General features: G+C 39.0%; 1 protein-coding gene across 3 annotated transcripts in view; it reads left to right on the top strand.

The window, feature by feature from the left end:
- The window catches only part of ilrun (inflammation and lipid regulator with UBA-like and NBR1-like domains), a 78148-nt gene that overhangs the window by 36661 nt on the left and 23503 nt on the right, over window positions 1–17984 (top strand). For 2 of the 3 annotated variants that reach the window (XM_078197796.1, XM_078197797.1), the window contains exon 4: window positions 721–1049. In XM_078197796.1, the coding sequence (XP_078053922.1) occupies window positions 721–1049 (329 nt within the window). Of the gene's footprint in view, window positions 1–720; window positions 1050–16510; window positions 16655–17984 lie in introns of all 3 variants that reach the window. The other variant, XR_013495481.1, reaches the window with a different exon arrangement.

The raw sequence follows: 17984 nt of genomic DNA, 5'->3' as shown, positions 1-17984 counted from the left end.
GCATTTTTAGTTTGGGCTTCTGCGAGGCATGAAATGATGCAAAAATCCATCTCATGGGGAAGTCTTTATTCCCGGAGGCATTAAGCAGGAATGAGCCTGGTTTATCTCAGATCTGTGGTGGTAAGATGCCATAGTTGATGTGCATACTCCCCGACAAAATGATGATGAGAGGGGCTGTGGCTAACGCCCTGATTGCAGTTTAATGACTCCCTCCCTTTGCTGAAAGTAGATGTATTACTATTGAAGTAGGAATAAGCTTGGCTGTGATCTTTCATAATCAAATAGCCTTGCCATCGTTAAAGGTAACCTCCTTGGAAAGGCCATGTGTTGTCAGTCAAAGCCTATCACTTAAGGAAACTAGCAGAAAATTGAGAACAAATAATATTTGGACATCTAATAGGAAAACTGTTTGCATTGTTGGCTGTCTTTATTTCTTCCTGTTTCTTTTCAAACCGTCTTTTTCCCAGGGCAAAACTAAAAGTTGGAGAAGGAAGTACATTTTGTAATTCATATACATAGAATATTTATAATCCTAACTGGAAACTCACCTTTGTATATTGATTTTTAAAAATACATGTTTATATGGGGTGGAAAATGTTTAAATGCAAGTTGTACTGAGTTCTGTGGGTAATTAGAATTTTTTTTACAGAAAGCAATTTTAGCTTTAAAAGTCATAATTGCCGTGCTTATCATAATTCCATGCTTTTGTGTCGCTCTCAGATGTGATTTGGGTGATTCTGAGTGTTGAAATCGGAGGCCTTTTAGGAGTTACGCAGCAGCTTTCTTCATTTGAAACAGAATTTTCTTCACAACCCTGTCGCAAGATTGAAGGCAATTTTAACCCTTTCGCTTCACCACAGAAAAACAGGCAATCTGAAGACAACAATGTGAAGGACCCTGGGGGCCAAAGTACAAATCCCATTAGTAAAAATTCATGGGGCCCAACTGAAGACCAAAATGAACAAGATCAAAATGGACTGTCGCAGAACTCTGTAAATATCTCCCCTAACAGTCACTCTAGCAACTTATCAGTGGTGACTTACAGTCAGGTAAATACAGAATGATTTGTTTGTTCCTTTTTATATTTTTTCTATGCATGTGTGAATGAGCTTATGAAGTTGAGGGATGATAGTGTTGGGAGAGAACCGTTTCCCATTTTATGCCTTGAAGCACCATTGAAGATCCCTAGCTCAGGTCATTCTGCAGGCCAGATGTCATAGGAGCCTGACTAAAATTTGACGGTAGCCTTTCACATCCTATATTGTAAAATTTGAGTTCAACTTCCAATTTGAAGTACTCTTGCGATTTGTGAGGGTGAAATTTGTTTTATCTTGGATTGTAATGATACAGTGTACTGGTAAGCTTTCTCATCTCTTTTATTTACCCCCTGGATAACAACAAATATAGATGGCTGAATTATCTGCAACCTGCTATTTGACATAAAATCCTTTGGAGTGCAATTTTATTGACACTGGGAGGTGTACCACATTTTGCATCCTTAGCTTCATAAGGGTATTTGAATGCTTAGAGGCTGAAGAACACAAATGTATGTTATACGTGTTCTGTAAATAAAATGAAAAATCCGAATGTTGTTTTAATTCATTTTAAGTTTCGCTGTTTTGATTCTTAACTGTCTTTTTCTAGTATAGCATTTTATCTGTTTTATTCCTTCATCTGCCCAGTTCAAACTGCTTTCCCTCAGTGACGAGTGTGATGCACTGTCTGTACCTGAATCCTCTGCATATCACATTCATATTAGTCCAGTATCAGATTATCCTTGTCTTTTTCCTGCCTTGAGCATAGTGTGATGGTCCTGAATTGGTGCAAGTATGTTGCTCTGCCTGTTACTTGTGTGAGGATCCAACTTTCCTTGCTAGTTACATTACGACGTACTGAGATTTCTTTTCTTTGAAATTCTAAAGTCTGCTTCCTTCTGTGAAACTCAATCAGTGCAATGTCAGTTTTATAAACTGGGTAAACACACGTACTTAGCACACTCATTATTGGGAATGGAAAATAGTTGGGAATTTTACATGCAGTAGCTTTAATTAGAGGTATTTTTTCCCTTCTCTTCAAGACCGTTAATGTATCGTAGTTACTTTGGATAGAAGTGAGGATTCAGGAAACAGTTTTAAAATGGTTGCAAGGTCCCAGATTGAATTCCTGGTCTGTGCATCTAGCTAGTTTTAGCAGGGGCAATAGTGAGTCAGATGGGGGTAGTATATTAACTGTTTTCAGCATAAGGAAGGCAGATATTTTTGGGAGTGTTGGTCCTTGAGCATGAATTAATAATCCATGCTGTATGTTTAAGTTGGAGGCTGGGGAAGGATTTGGTCCCCTTCTGCTCCTGGTGCCCTTCGATGAACAGGTTTATACACGTTTTTGTGTGAGATACTGGGGTCAGCTGGTGCCCAGGGAGTTGTATCTCGCTGTAATTCATAGCTAGTCAGGACAAGAGTCTTAAGGAGAGTTGTTTGAGAAAAAAGCTCTTCACAAGGTTGTTCTTTCTAATTTAAATTCTAAAAAGAAACAGACAATCCACTTTCAGTTCTGCCATGTTCATCAAAATAATTAAAAATGAAAGTCTGAACTGACAGTGCACTTGACATTTTACAGAGACAATTCTTGAGTACCTGCTGGCATTCATTTGCTCAAGTGATGCACACAGATAATTTGGTATAGCTTTGAGTACATTTTTCATCCAAAGAAGTATTCTACATTGATGAAATATTTGTTAGTTGTACCAGCAGCAATAAAATGATACGTGCTGACTGGCCCTATACTTGGGGAGGGCAGGAAACCCTCTGCAGATCTGTCTGATCTAAAACAAAAAGCATCTTCCAATGAGGCCCTTCTTGGAAAGATGATCTTATGATCCTGTATTTGAAAGGTGAGTAATATGTTAAAGGTAGCATGGTGTAGGAATATGTTGGGAATGGTTTAAAAAAATGCTACACGTTTAGTATATACTGCAGCTTGAAATATCCTTTCATTTAATTGTAAAAAATTGTCAGGATTATGCCTTGTTTTGAATGGTGATATACCTGTGCTTCGGGAACTGAAATCACCTCAAATACTGGGCTGCTAAAAGATGAGTTATGCTTCCCAAGTGCTACTGTATTGGATAGAGTGCTGTAGTTTTTGATTCTTTGCTGTAGATGGCATACTGGTGTGGGCCCATGAAATGCTTACATTTCCAGTAATTAGTATTAAATGTCTATTTTGACTGTAAAAATTGCTAATATGAGGCTGTAACATTAAACAACTAAATGGTTCCCTTTGCCTTTCGGCTAAATGGTTTTGAGAATATCAGTTTTGAATAAGTTTCTTGACCAACCAAACTCAACCAAATCTGAACAGTGAGATTGACTTCTCATCAAATTCTGTTGTTCCATAACAATATATTCCTTAACTTTTTGTTTGCTGTGTTGTGATGTGTGGAAGTTAATTGGCAAAATAACAGAAATATTTTAAATTTTGCAAAATGTGTGTCAGAGAATGTCTGATTACTGAACCCTCTTATCTCAGCTGTGGTGTTTATCAGTTCTTTCTTTTCCTTGTTATTGGTCTTGCTTTTACTTCAGATTAGTTTTCCAGGTCAAGAATATTTTTGATATTATGTATTTAAATCACTAGCAAGTATTTTCCTCATTGTCATATGTTGCAGTTATAACTTGAATTGGATACTGTAATGAAATTCGCTTGACAGCTGTAGTGGAATAAATACCATTGAGTGTTTTGATGAGCAATTTTCTGTATTCCATTTAATAAGGGAGCTTGCATTGGTGTGAATGTGATAAACTTCTATAATTGCAGGACCAAACCCTATCAGGCTGGGTTCAACACACCTGAAATGACAAGTATGTAAGAATGCATGTTTAATTGAAAACAATCCTATTGGTGATAAACAGCCAAAACAAGAAATTCTCCAGAAAAATCTTGTTGATGCAAGGGAATCCCCCAAATCTTTGCAGGGCAGGGGAGAAGAGAAGAAGAATAACAGTGTAATAACTTGAGTTTCAGCACTGATTTTGACAGCAGCTAGAGTCGAACCCTTAAAGATCAGGAGAGTAACTTTGAGTCTTGGGTCACTTTCATAAATTACAAAGCCAACAGTTAAAAGCTCTTGGTGCTTAGAATGGCTTACTTGTAGATCAATTAATAAAGAGCTCACTGAAATGCAAAAAAAATTTGTACATTAAAAAATTGTGTCAGTTGACTTATGGCAATCATTGCATTTTTAATTCTGAGATCAGCCACAGTCTTGATCTGACTCGAGTAACTCTGAGCTGATAATAGCTAACCCTCAATACTACATCATGCTCCAAGAACTGACACGGTATATTGTTTTGTGTGCTGTACCACGGTGTAACAGTATATAAAGTTGTGCCTGTATTTTTCACTTGCTCAGTTCCCAGTTGGAAATGGATGTGCATGGAAAGAGGAGAAGGTGGTTGGTGGCGCAATATCTGGGTCTTGGGAATGAGCAGTGGTAAATTAGAGAGCAATTGGTTATTTTAAAACTGCTTAAAGTTCTTCAAGGTAAGCTTCTTAGTATGTGTTGTGCCCAGTCCCTGAGGAATTGACTTGAGGCTAGGAACCCATTATCAGGATTGGAGGAATTTATTCATGTCCTGGGTCGGAGGAAATTCTTGCTGTTATTTTGATCATTTTTAATTACTCTGTCCAGTCAGTACTAGCTCTAAATTTGTATTGGGTTGGCTTCTCACTATCCTGCATCCAGCCCAGGCTTGAATTCCTTCTGAGTAACTCTCAGCTTCCCTTTGTCAGTAATCTTCAAAGGGAGGCACTTGTTGCTGCCTCCTTAAAACTAACAGTTGCAACTCCTGCATTCTTTTGACACCTAATCTCGTCAACTTTCCTATCTTACTCGCCCCACCCACCAACGACCAAACACCAACCTCTTGAACTCTGCCAGCAGGTTAACAATCACCACCTCACACTGCCTCTTCCTCCAGAATGTACACTCATTGGAATCAATGCCCTTATCTCCACAACCTCACTGTAATGAAATCCATATCATTAATTTTTCTCCTGGCAACACCTTTTCCTTTTGAGTGCTTGCCTTTTTCCAACATACTAACCTCTCCTTTTAAAACGAATTCTTGTTCTCCTCACTCACCTAAGTTTCTCATCAAGGTAGCTTCATTCCTTTTCTGTCATAGGCTCTACACTGAGTGCCTCCTTACCCTCGGTGATTTCAACCTCCATCTCAACTTAGCCTCCTCCTATGTATACTGCCTTTTCCTCCTTAGTATTTTCCTCTGTATAAATTCGCCTACCCATATTCAGTTACACCATGTTGAGCTCTGAACTGTTATCTTTCCTATCTCCCTGAGCTCGTATTGGCAGCCTCCTGCTCTCTCAACTATACTGTAACTAAATTGTTGACCAATCAATCATCTTTTCCAGGCCCTATGTTAGTTGCCATTGCCAATGTCTGTCCCCCTTTCTCGGGTTCTGTCTCCCTCCCTTTCAAGACTGCCATCATCACCTCTCTCCTTGTTACAAACTATTGTTGCATCTTCAATTTTCTCTTCCTGAACATGTTCATTGTTTTTCGAACATGCCCCCAACTCACTGTTTGAATCTCTCAGCTCAGCTTTGTACCCTATCACTGCATTGAAACGGCCATAATCAAAGTCAAAAATCATATCATCTGTAATTAATTGTGGCACACCTCATGTCATTTTGATCACTGTACAGCCTTGACATGGCTGAACTTGCCACCCCTCTGTTCACTTGAATTAGATTGCCATCACCCAATTGCATTTCACCTATCCAGTCATAGCCAGAGTATCTCCTGCAGTGACTTTTCTTCCCCATCTCTGCATCGTTTGGCGCCCTCATGTTTCTCATTTATATGCTTCCCCTTGGTGACATGATCAGAAGCAGACTCCTGAGATGGATTTAAAAGTCTTATCTGCTTGTGCATGTGCAAAGAAGATGGTGAAGCCATCAAAATGGTGCCAGAAGTTAAAAGCTAAGAGAAAATTCTTCATGCAAATGTTTGCCCCAATATTTTTGTCACAACAAATGCTATAGCAGAAGTTACTAAAGTAGTTTAGAATGGAAGACGAATGCAAATTTATTCTTTTGAACTTGAGCCAAATTTGGAGGTTAGGGGGATGTAGTGAACCAAAGTTATGCTCCAAAGCTCGCAAATATTTGTTATTTGTTGGATATGCAAAATATGATTAGCAGGCCAGTTGAATGTTACAAAGGCTGATTTTAGGCTCTTGTACACTCTGTGGGGAAGGCACACTCAGTGAATTTGGGAAGGAGATAAAAGCCTAGATTTCCACTCAAACAAGATTCTGAATGACAACTGTGCCAAGTTATATTTTTAATCATATATTGGCTACTTCCATTGCAGTTTCTTTGTTAGACAGTATGGGAACTACTCCATAGTGTGGCAGTGTCAGTAGATGGAATATATCCAAAAATACACTGCACACAGCTTGAAATAGATGAATCACAATTTCCTTTAGTTAAAGATTGGAAAGTCTAAACCAAGGTTTTCAAATGTCACCTTGCCCACAACTCGGCATAAACCCAATTTGTACGTTACTAACCTCTCGTATGCCACTAACAGAGCTCAGCTAAACTATTTGCAGCTTTGGGCTCAGAACTTCCACTCCTTCACCCCATTATTGACGGGCTTACTATAAGCCATCCAGGGCCTAAGCTCTGAAATTCTGTCCATAAATCTCTCTGCCAATTAGAAATCATAGAAATCATAGAAACCCTACAGTGCGGAAGGAGGCCATTCGGCCCATCGAGTCTGCACCGACCACAATCCCACCCAGGCCCTACCCCACATATTTACTTGCTAATCCCTCTAACCTACGCATCTCAGGACTCTAAGGGGCAATTTTTAACCTGGCCAATCAACCTAACCCGCACATCTTTGGACTGTGGGAGGAAACCAGAGCACCCGGAGGAAACCCACGCAGACACGAGGAGAATGTGCAAACTCCACACAGACAGTGACCCGAGCCGGGAATCGAACCTGGGACCCTGGAGCTGTGAAGCAGCAGTGCTAACCACTGTACTACCGTGCCGCCCCAATTCAGTATCTCCTTGTGGTTTCTTGAGACCCATTTCTTTGACCAAGTTTGTAGTTTCCCTCTGAGTATCTCACCCTTAATATCAGTTTTTTGCTGACTATGCTCCTGTGCAGTGTCTTGGGACTTTTCTCTGTTGAAGTTGTTATATCATTGCAAATTGTCAGAATTTAGGGTAAGAAAAATTCCAAATCTTCTTCGTAATGTTGAACACAGTTTTGTTTTTAATCCTCGATGTAAAAGAAACTAAATATGCTGGAGAGTTTTAATTCCGTTCTTAATGGGAACTTATCCATTACACAAAAATTCTCTATATTTCAAATATTATCACTGGCTATAGGCGTCTAAAACCCTGAAGCTGACAGCAAAGGAGAAGTACAGTCGGAGAGTTTTTCTAAGGTTTGAATTAAGGTGCATTATTGGTCACTACCATTCGTTGCATCTGATTTGTGCTACACCTGCTCTGGAGTGTTTGACCTAGGTAGTGGGAGCATAGATATGTTCAAATCTCCAGCACTGTTTCTCTATAAATTAATTTGCCATATTTGACCAGAGCTGGATGCTTAACGTGTACGGTGTTAGACACCTCTGCACCTTTCAGCTTGTAAAGAAATGATTAAATTGCTAAGTTGTTAACAGCATCTGGTATCAGAATGAACAGGGCATCTCCTTAACCAGTTAAATTAAAAGATAAACTAAAATGACTGAAGAATTATTTGTTGACTTGTACAGAGAGAAAAAGTAAGAAGGGAAGTAAGGTTGGACAGAAAATGACACACAGGAAATCTTGAGTAATAATTAAGGAATGAGACTGCCCTTGTAATACTTAATTTTCTATGTCAGATCAGTTGATTGACAGTAGTTTAATGAGTATTACATTGTTCAGAGTGCTTGCTTTTGAAATTGAGAGTTTGAGGTGAGTTTAGTGTGTATCTAGCACACAACTGCAGCAACTTCATGATATTTAGTGCATGCCAGTGGTAGGGCCGACAGCAATTCATTTTTAAAACTAATGGCACAGCGACACAACTTGAACAATTTTAGATATTAGCATATAATAATGCTTCTGCTTCACCTTTTGAAGTTGCTATAACAACACATAAATAACCATGAGCACTGGTAGCCTCACTGATATTTTGACAGAAAAATCTAGTCCTAATCTTTTGGGATAATGAACTAAAACTTCTATGAGCTTGTAAAAGGGAAGTAAATAAGTTTATTCATTCATTTTTCTTGGGAATTTTAACCATCGGTAAATTAGAGCTTTCAGTGAATGAAAAGCCTTGAGCAGTGATTTCTAACATTGCTTTGGTACACCAGGTGTGCTGTGAAACTAAAGTAATCACATTAGTTTCAAAGCTGGAAATGTTTTCCTTCTGAGGAGATAAAATGGCAAAGTACCTGTTACTAATTCACTTCAAAAGAAAGATGCAACTTTTCTCCTCTTGTCTGGCAAATGGGTAATGTGTGGGAATATAATTCAGTGATTGCAGTTATGCGAGCCAATTTTTGTGTGTAAACCGAGATTATTAAGGCTGTATAGCCTGGTGTCAATGATGGGAGGAGTGCACCATAACTTAATATGAATCTGTACTATATCTATATGGCTATATTTGCCAATGAGGTAATTGGATAGCAACCAAGAATGAGAATACAGGGTGATCAATAGTCTTCTTCCCTTTGTTCTCTCCCCATGCTTCCCACCACCCACCCAAAAATACGTCCAGGAATGCTAAGTCCTGCCTGTTGCCTTAGATCAGCTGATTTCTGGAGAGCCAAACTACAGAATAGGAATTGAAGCCAGAAGGTTCCTGACCTATGGCTTGGTGGTAAATGACTTGTTTACAGGGTGAGCCATTGCTCTTGGGTTCAAAGTTTAAATATAAGATTCCTGTGCCCCAACTTGTAGCTTCTGAGTTTCAACAAATTGAGGCCCCCACAAAGTTTCATACCTTTTCATAAGATGTATCAAATTTCTAAAGCTTCTAACGGGATTATTCTATAATAAACAGCTCTTCAGGTTTTTTGCGACACGCAGAACTATGTATCAGTTTGTCATTAATGAAAAAACTTTCTTCATTTTATGTTTGCTGTTTGAAGCATCCATTTGGCTTGCAGCAAGGTGCCAAATATCGTAGACAAGAGAGGGAACCAATTAGTCTAAATTGGTTGAGTTGGCCAGGTCACGAGGAAATCCCAGCTTTCTTTGAATTGTACCTTAGGACCTTTTATATGTACCTGAACAGATAGGACCTCAATCTGACATCTCGTTAGGCACTTCTGATAATGCAATACTGTCTTCAATTTTGTACTGAAGAATCAGCCTAGTTTGGCTGTTCAAACCCTCGAATGGGGGGCTTCAACTTATTACATTTTGAGTCCCGATTGTCCGCTATCTAATGTTGTCAGAAGGCATTGTACTGAAAATAAGATTTGTAGTGTAAACGCAATCCTGTTTTGAGTTGAGTATATATTTGTCCTTCCCCTCAAAAGGTTTGGTCTTCAGTTCTGCATTATCTCCCACGTCCCTCAGTGAAGTAATTCATGCAAGTAGCAAACTCCCAGCATACATCATTATATATCACTTTAATCGTTCACAACTCCAAGAATGCACAGTGGACAATGTCACTGAAATATATTGGAATTCCTAGAATGTAAATTAACGCTGCTGGTGTCTTCTTGCTGTAATACAATGATGGGGCTTACAAACAGAAAGCATTGCTTTTTTATATCTGGTTTGTTAAAGGCGTACCTAACTTTCTGCTGGGATAAGCAACTTACACATCTCACTTACACCCTTCTGATAGGAAATTGGGAAGAAATAGAACACTCAATTCCTGCCAAGTCATCTGAGGAAACCAGGTTAAAGCAAATATTTTTTGGCTGCTGATTAGTCTCAGGCGTACCTGTTGATATATTGATAAAGGTCCAGGGAGCCTTGGAGGTGCCCGTGAGCCACCACTCATTATTTCAAATGCATTTTTTGCCACCGTAGAACTAAGAACCCTTGTTCAATGTTCCAGTGTCCTGTCCAATGTTTCTTTGTCAACCAGTGCCACCCAGAATAGGTTATCTGATTATTTATTCACGGTGTCTGTGGAACATTGTTGTGAGTAAATTAGCTGCTGTGATGGCCTACATAATAGTGATTATACTTCAAAAATCCATTGTTTGTGACATGCGTTGTGAAATACGTATACATGTATTGAGTACATGAAAGGTAAATGCCTTTTTCCTCTTAATGCAGAAAATACATTTGCTATTCAATTATTTTCTGAACTTTTGAAGAAAAAGAGCCTAATCCAGTAATGTGGTCTATTTTATAATGACAAATGGAGGCCAGGATTCCGTCAAGTTTAAAAATCTGGCCTGTTTTTTTGTTGTTGAATTAAGTATCTTTTATTGCATACTTAAACCTGATCCAGTACCAGGATGCTGGGAAAATATTTACTCCTTTTCTCATTTTATAATTAACCATTTTTAAATTTTGTTTTAAATTGTTCTGGATCATATTAAGCAAATTTATCTTCTCGTCAGATTTTTGAAAAGTACAAGACATCATAGGATTGGCTTCTAACATATTTTGACTGTATTGTACAGGTGCCCTATACTTCTGTCAGCAAACATGACTTGAATAAGACTAATTGCAATCTTGGCCTGTAATTTTAAGTGAGCTCTGTAAATTCACTCCATTTTAAATTCTTGTCTTTTCTTCTTCCTCCCTTTTCCTTTCTGTTGCTGTAGAAGGGGAAGGGTTTCTCAGTGCTTCTAGCTCTTAGTTTGACCAGTTCTGACGGGCATATGTTTTGCAATGGAATTTTTGTAACTTTGTTGATACTTTCATTTTTGCCCAGGGCGTTTGCCAAATCCTTCCCCCCTCTTCTAAAGGAGTTGGTTGCCACTGAACCGCAATTTCATGAACATATGAATTCGGAGCAGGCCGCTTGGTCCCTCAAGTCTAAATAAGATCATGGCTGATCTGATTTTCACTTGGACTTCACATTGCTGCCTCCCTCTGATAACCTTTCACCCCCTTGCTCATCAAGAATCTATCTTGTTCTGCCTCAAAGACATTCAAGGACTCTGCCTCAACCACCTTTTTGAGGAAGAGAATTCCAAAGTCTCTCGACCCTCATCTCTGTTCCAAATGGGTACCCTCTTATCTTGAAACAGTGACCTCAAGTTCTAGATTTTCCCACAAGAGGAAATATTCTTTTGGCATCCACCCTGTCAAGTTCCCTCAGGATCTTAAAATGCTTCAAACAAGTTGCCTCTTACTCTTCTAAACACCAATGGATACAAACCTAGCCTGTCTAGTCTTTTCTCCTAAGACAAGCCGCCCATTTGAGGTATTAATCTAGTAACCCTTTTCTGAATTGCATCTAATGTACTTGCTTCTTTCCTTAAATAAGGAGACCAAAACTGTAAACAGTACTCCAGATGTGGTCTCATCAATGTCTTATATAACTGAAACATAATCTCCTTACTTTTATATTCAATTCCCTTTGCAATAAACAAGAACATTCTAATAGCTTTGCTAATTACTTGCTGTACCTGCACGCTGACCTGTTGAGATTCATGCACAAGGATATCCAGGTACCTCTGCCTAATATGCCTAATTTTTATTATCCATCCTGCCAAGATTCCACATTATATTCCATTTGCTGTATCTTTGTCACTCACTCAACCTTTTGTAGCCTTGTATCCTGTTAACAACTTGTGCCATCAGCAAACTTAGCAGTTGCTTTATTCAAACCATTTATATAAATTGTAAACCCAGCACTGATCCATTGTGGCACACCACTCAACACATGCTGCCAACCAGAAAATTACCCATTTACACCTACTGTTTCCTGTTGGCTAACCAATATTCTATCCATGTCAATATGTTACCCCCCCACACCATTAGTTTTTATTTTCCGCAATAACCTTTGATAAGATACCATATCAAATCCCTTCTGAAAATCTAAGTACACTACATCTACCAGTTCCCCTTTAAACGCAGCACCAGTTATTTCTTCAGAGAACTCCAATAATTTGGTTAAACACTATTTCTCTTTCACAAAACCATGTTGACACGGCCTGATTACCCTGCATTTATTTAAGTACCCTATTATAAGGTCTTTAATAATAGCTTCTAACATTTTCCCAATGACAGATGTTAAGCTATCTGGCCTATAGTTTCCTGCTTTCTGTCTCCCACCTTTTTAGAATAAAAGAGTTGCATTAGCTATTTTTCCCTTAGTCTAATGAATTTTGGAAAATTAAAACCATTACCTCATTCGTCATTTCTTTTACGACCCTTGGATAAAATCCATTCGGACCCACCGTCCCAACAATTTAAGAACCACTTCCCTGTGATTGTAATCTTCTTCAGTTCCTGCCTTCCTTCTAGTTCCTGATTTACAGCTATTTCTGGGATGTTATTTGTGAAGACCAATGCAAAATACCTATTCACTTCATCTACCATCTCTTTACTTTCCACTATTATCTCCCCTGATGCACTTTCTCCTTCAAAGAACTCCAATAAATTGGTTATACACGACTTCCCTTTCACAAAACCTTTGACTCTGCCTGCTTGCCTTGAATTTCCAGGTGCTCTGCTATAATAACAACTTTAATAATTGCTTCCAGCATCTTTCCTATAACAAATGTTCGGCTAACTGACAAGATTCCTGTTTTCTGTCTCCCTCCATTTTTGAATAAAAGAGTTACATTTACTATTTTCCAGTCCCCGAATGTAGAGAATTTTGGAAAATTAAAACCAATGCATTGACTACCTCATTAGCCACTTCTTTTAAGATCTTAGGGTGAAGTCCATCTGGACTAGGGGACCTATCAGTCCGCAGATCCAGCAATTTACTCAATACCACTTTCCTGTTGTTTGTAATTTTCCTGCGTTCCTTCTTCTCATCCATTTCCTGATTTGATTTATTATTGTCGCATGTATTAACATACAGTGAAAAGTATTGTTTCTTGTGTGCTATACAGACAAAACATACCATTCATAGAGAAGGAAACGAGAGAGTGCCGAATGTAATGAAGTTTTAGAAAGATTTACAGCTATTCTGGCATGTTACTGATTTCCGTTATAGTGAAGATGCAAAATACCAGTTTAATTCATTTGCCATAGCCCGACTATCCATTCCAAATCCTCAGATGCACTTTCTATAGGGCCAGAGCTTGCTTTTCTCTGTTTTTAAAAGATCTGTAGAAACTCATATCTGTCTTTATATTTCGAGCTAACTTTGTCCTCACATTCTAATTTTCCCTCCTTATTAATATTTTAGTTATCTGTTGCTGACTTTTTATATTCCCTCCAATCTTCTTCTGTCTTGCCATCCATCTTTGTGCAATTATATGTTTTTTTAAAAGTTTGATGCTATATTTAACTTTTTAAGTAACCCCAAACGATGGATCCTCCCCTAGGAATTTTTCTTCCTCGCTGGAATGTATATGTTCTATTTATTGCGAAATATCCCTATAAATGTCTGTCACTACATCTCTATTGACCTTAACCTAAACTGTCAGTTCACTTCAGATATCTCTGCTTTCATGCCCTTGTAGTTGCTGTTATTTAAGTTTAAAATACTAATTTTGGATCCACACTCTGCTCTCCCTCAAACTGAATGTAAAATTCATTCATCATGATCATTGCTACCAAGGGGCACCTTCATTATGAGGTCATTAATTAATCCTACCTTGTTGCACAATACCAGTCTAATACATCCTGCTCCCTGGTTGGCTTCAGAACATGCTGGTTATAAGAAATTATCCCAAAAACATTCTGTGAATTTGTGTGCACTGCCATTGCTCATCTGGTTGTTCCAATCCGTATGGATGCAGTCGTATTGTCATACTTCATCTAAAGCAGCCATTTCTTGTGTCAACTGTGACCAGTATAGTTGGCAGCTGGGGCCACATGGCTTGCACAATAGTGATTCAAACAAGACCAGAGAAAACACATAGTCTAACAGCATTTTTGATTAAAATGAAAGTTACCGTGATAACCCAATATGTTTATTGCATAAAAATAATTCCCAATTTACATTAATAAATGAGGATCAGATTCTTCTAAAATTCCAACTATTTACAAAGAAAAGAAACAGATCAGCATAAGCAGTTTAGGTAAATTAGTAGAAGATAAAATTAATCTGCATGGTTCTCTTATTATTTCCGTTCCAGTCCCCCTCTACCGTCACCACACAATTAAAAGGTGATGGACCTTCTCTCCTCTGGCTGCTGCCCAAGTTCCTGGTGCAACCAGGAGCTTTCCCTCCAGGAGCTTTCCCTGGCTTCCTTTCTGGCTTTCAGGGTTGCCTCCATCCCTTTTCTTTTGTTTTTATTTCCTAGACTGTGCCTGCTCCCAGGGGATGTCAGAAGTTCAACTTGAACTGGTCACAGTGGCCCTGGAGAATGTAGAATGTCTGAATTGAGTGGGTCAAGATGATTGCTCCAGCTTCTCCAATAACTGGTTCCCTAACTCCCACCCTTCATAGGTTCTGTCTCTGGAAAAGCAGCAAGACTGAGAAAGAGGGAGCCTGTGTTTGGTGGAGATGGAGCAACAGCTTGGGAGAAATGGAACCTGTGATTGGAGGCGATGTTCCTCTCAGATTCTGTCTCGCACGCTTGCTGCTCCTCCAATTAAATGGCCTGCAGTTTTCTTGCTCCCTGCACATGTACCTATAATCACCAAACCAGTGGAGCCATGATGTATAGAGCAAGGGTGGCCTTCCTTGAATTTCTTGTCCCAGTCTTTTATGCGGACAACTGGTGGTGTTTTGGTGATGAGTTTGCCTGCCACCCCCATTTATCTTGAACCTTGGTTGGCTGGCTATTGAACTACAGCGAAGCTATAGCTAAACCAGATCCTTTCCCCATCCATGCATTTTTGAGAAGGAGCAGTTGGGTACTGGTAGGGGTGAACCTTTTGTTTTTCCTTTCATCTAAGGCAAATGTGTCCTCTTGTTACTGAGGCTAAAATTGGCTAACTCTGCGCAGACAAATCAGAACTCTCCTCTTCTGTCTAACTTGCATGGCGGAATTAGAAAAACCTCGAGCTAAGCTATGGGGTACTTGTAAAAACAATTGATGGATATATTTATTCTGCACTAATGTTTATGATCTTTGCTGTGATTGATTGTATGTTGGTCACAAAGAATTGACGAATCTGACGAAGGAGCAGCACTCCGAAAGCGAATGGTATTTGCTACCAAATAAACCTGTTGGACTTTAACCTGGTGTTGTTAAAACTCTGACTGTGTTCACAAAGAATTGGACATGTTAGTGTTTGATCTTCATAAATAATACCAAATTTGTGATGTCGCGGAAGAGGGATATGGATCAATGATGTATATTGCAAGGTGCAAAGATCTATAATAACTTGTAGTTCTTGAAGTTATCCATGATGATGTTGATTAAGAATTGCTGGGTTCGGTGAACAGTTGCAAGCAATTCTTTTGTTAACTGCATTTTGTGAACAGTGCCATCTTCAGGAATAATGTCATGAAGCTAGAATTGTCTGAATTTTTTTTTCTACGTGTAACCGATTCAGTTGTCTGCTTTCTGGAGAGTTTGTATGCATTGGTAGGGTAGAAGCATGGCACTTATTTTATTGAATTGCTTTGCGAAGAGGATGTGAGATAATTAGAGTGTATAACGCCATCTATCTTGAGAGCACCATTTATTGAATACTTCTCTCTGTGCTTCTATATAATTGTAGTCTGTGAAAGCATTCTGATAAAGCTGAAGGAACGGTAAGCTTATTGTTGTGCTTCTTGCACACTGTGGGGCATTGCAGCTCAATATTGCTGCTTTTCCTTCTGTTTTCAGAATATGTGACATGAAGCATATATTCTGTGATGATGGGAGGCAACAGCATTTTTGAGTTTTTGAGGAGATGGAGGCCTCCAAAGACACTTGATCGTGGGTAAGATGGGACTCCCATTATTCGATTTTGAGGACTTTTTTCAGTCAGGCAATAAAGATTATAATTCTGTATCAAATATTTAACTTTGAAGGATGTTCGTCACTATTTACTTCTGAATGGATTATTGACTTTCTCCACCCCTTGTCTTCAAACTCAACACAAAATACCAGTGCCATGGAAATAGTCAAGTCATTCATAACTCGGACGACAGATTCTTTTGCAGTTGAGTTTGGAAAAGGATTAATATGCCTGGGTAATTTGCAGTGTGTGGCTGATGGCTTTAGTTGAAGGAGCTATGAATACAATTAAATTTAGCAGGTCACTGAGAAGCTCAGCTGTATAAAATAAAATACTTTGAATCTGGCTGTTGGATTTTGAAATTCCTAGTCCAGCACTCATTTCTGTGAATTTTTTAAGGTGACATTTTAATAGAATCTTTAATTTTTTTCTTTGTGTCTTTGAATCATAATTTTGTGTGTGCTTGACTTTACAGAATGCCACAGAGAAATGTTGATTACACAAATGCCACCACATCCAAATAGGAAGTTGGAATGGCCTCAGTTCTATGGGGTGATGGATGACTGGCAGCAAGATACAAGGCAGAAATCAAACGGAGGGTTTCTATTGTCATGAACCTGTGAGTGAAGCTTCAGAAGTTTTCAGAGTAACTCATAAGTTGCTGCCTTGTATCTCTGCCAGCCATATTTCCTTCATAGTAAATATAAAGCATCTTTTAAAGAGATAAATTGTCTTTGAGTTGCTAGTGGCGTGTTTATTATTTGGCATTGAGCAGTGAATGTTGTCAAGAATACTTTTAAGATATGTTTAGGAATGTGAATTTGGGCCAGAAAAGTTGTACATCTTGTTGCTGGTGTAACACCATTAGCTTTTTTTTTCTGGTCCAGAGAGAATGGTTGAGCTCAGTTTATAATTTAACCTGGAAGTTGATAACTGTTCTTCCTCTTTCACGTGCCCCTCTCCTATCCGCCCCCCCCCCGCCCCCCCGCCGCCATCCCTTTAAAAGTCCTTTACATTTCCTGGGGGATGGATTGTGGACTGCCTCTCTGGCCGCCTTCAATCATGCTGGACAGTTACCAGATGACATGTCAAAGTGGCACAAGTCATTTGACACTCTTGATTTTTGTTTTGACTCACTCGGTGAGGGGATCAGTGCCTACTGTTCATGATGGCACAGTTAAGAATCGAGCTTCACCTTATGGCAACATGACTCTGGCTTGCAGTGCTTTGGAGCTCCAACAAGCTTGTACCACTGTGCCGCTTGCCTGCAACTCCCTTTATATTTATTTTCCTTTCAGCCTACGAGACTGTTCTAACTTCCTGTTGTGATGATGGATATAAAGTGGTTGACTTTTGTTATATCATTCAGAACCATACTTTGCCGACTCGAATGGGTTGTAAAAGGTTGCATGGTTAAGCGGTAATTGTTCTAGGTTAGAGCGGTAACGAAGCCTTTCAAATTATTTTTGTGCATTGGCTTTTGAATTAATGATTAAGATTATTGAGACTGTTTTGGACAATGAAGTCATTTATCTTCTACCCAGATGTTGTTCATTAGGATTCTCAGCAGACAATGGAAGAATACTCCATACCACTCAGGTCACGTGACTAAGCCTGCCAAAATTGGCCCTAGAAAAAAAATGTCAGGTCACTTGAACCTGAGACTTGAACTGAAGCCACCTCGCTGAGATTTCAGCATTTTCAGTTGGCTTCTTCTGTCTTCTGTTCAATTGTGAATGGAGGTGGAGCGATGGAGGGAGAAAGAGGGAGAATGAAAGAACAACAAGGGCAGAAATGGAAGTCGAAATACGAGCTTGGTAGACATTCTGTTTTCAAACAAATGTGTAAAGTCATGTCAATATTTGAAGCTTCGTTACAGCCCTACTTTAAGTGGAAATAGATATTAGCACACTACTCCCGTGAAATTCTGCTTCTGTTGCTAAGGAAAA

This window comes from Mustelus asterias, chromosome 25 (genome assembly GCF_964213995.1).
Source record: "Mustelus asterias chromosome 25, sMusAst1.hap1.1, whole genome shotgun sequence".
Classification (NCBI taxonomy): Eukaryota; Metazoa; Chordata; class Chondrichthyes; order Carcharhiniformes; family Triakidae; genus Mustelus; species Mustelus asterias.
Note: the sequence above shows the minus strand (reverse complement) of the source record. Positions and strands in the feature narration are given on the sequence as shown.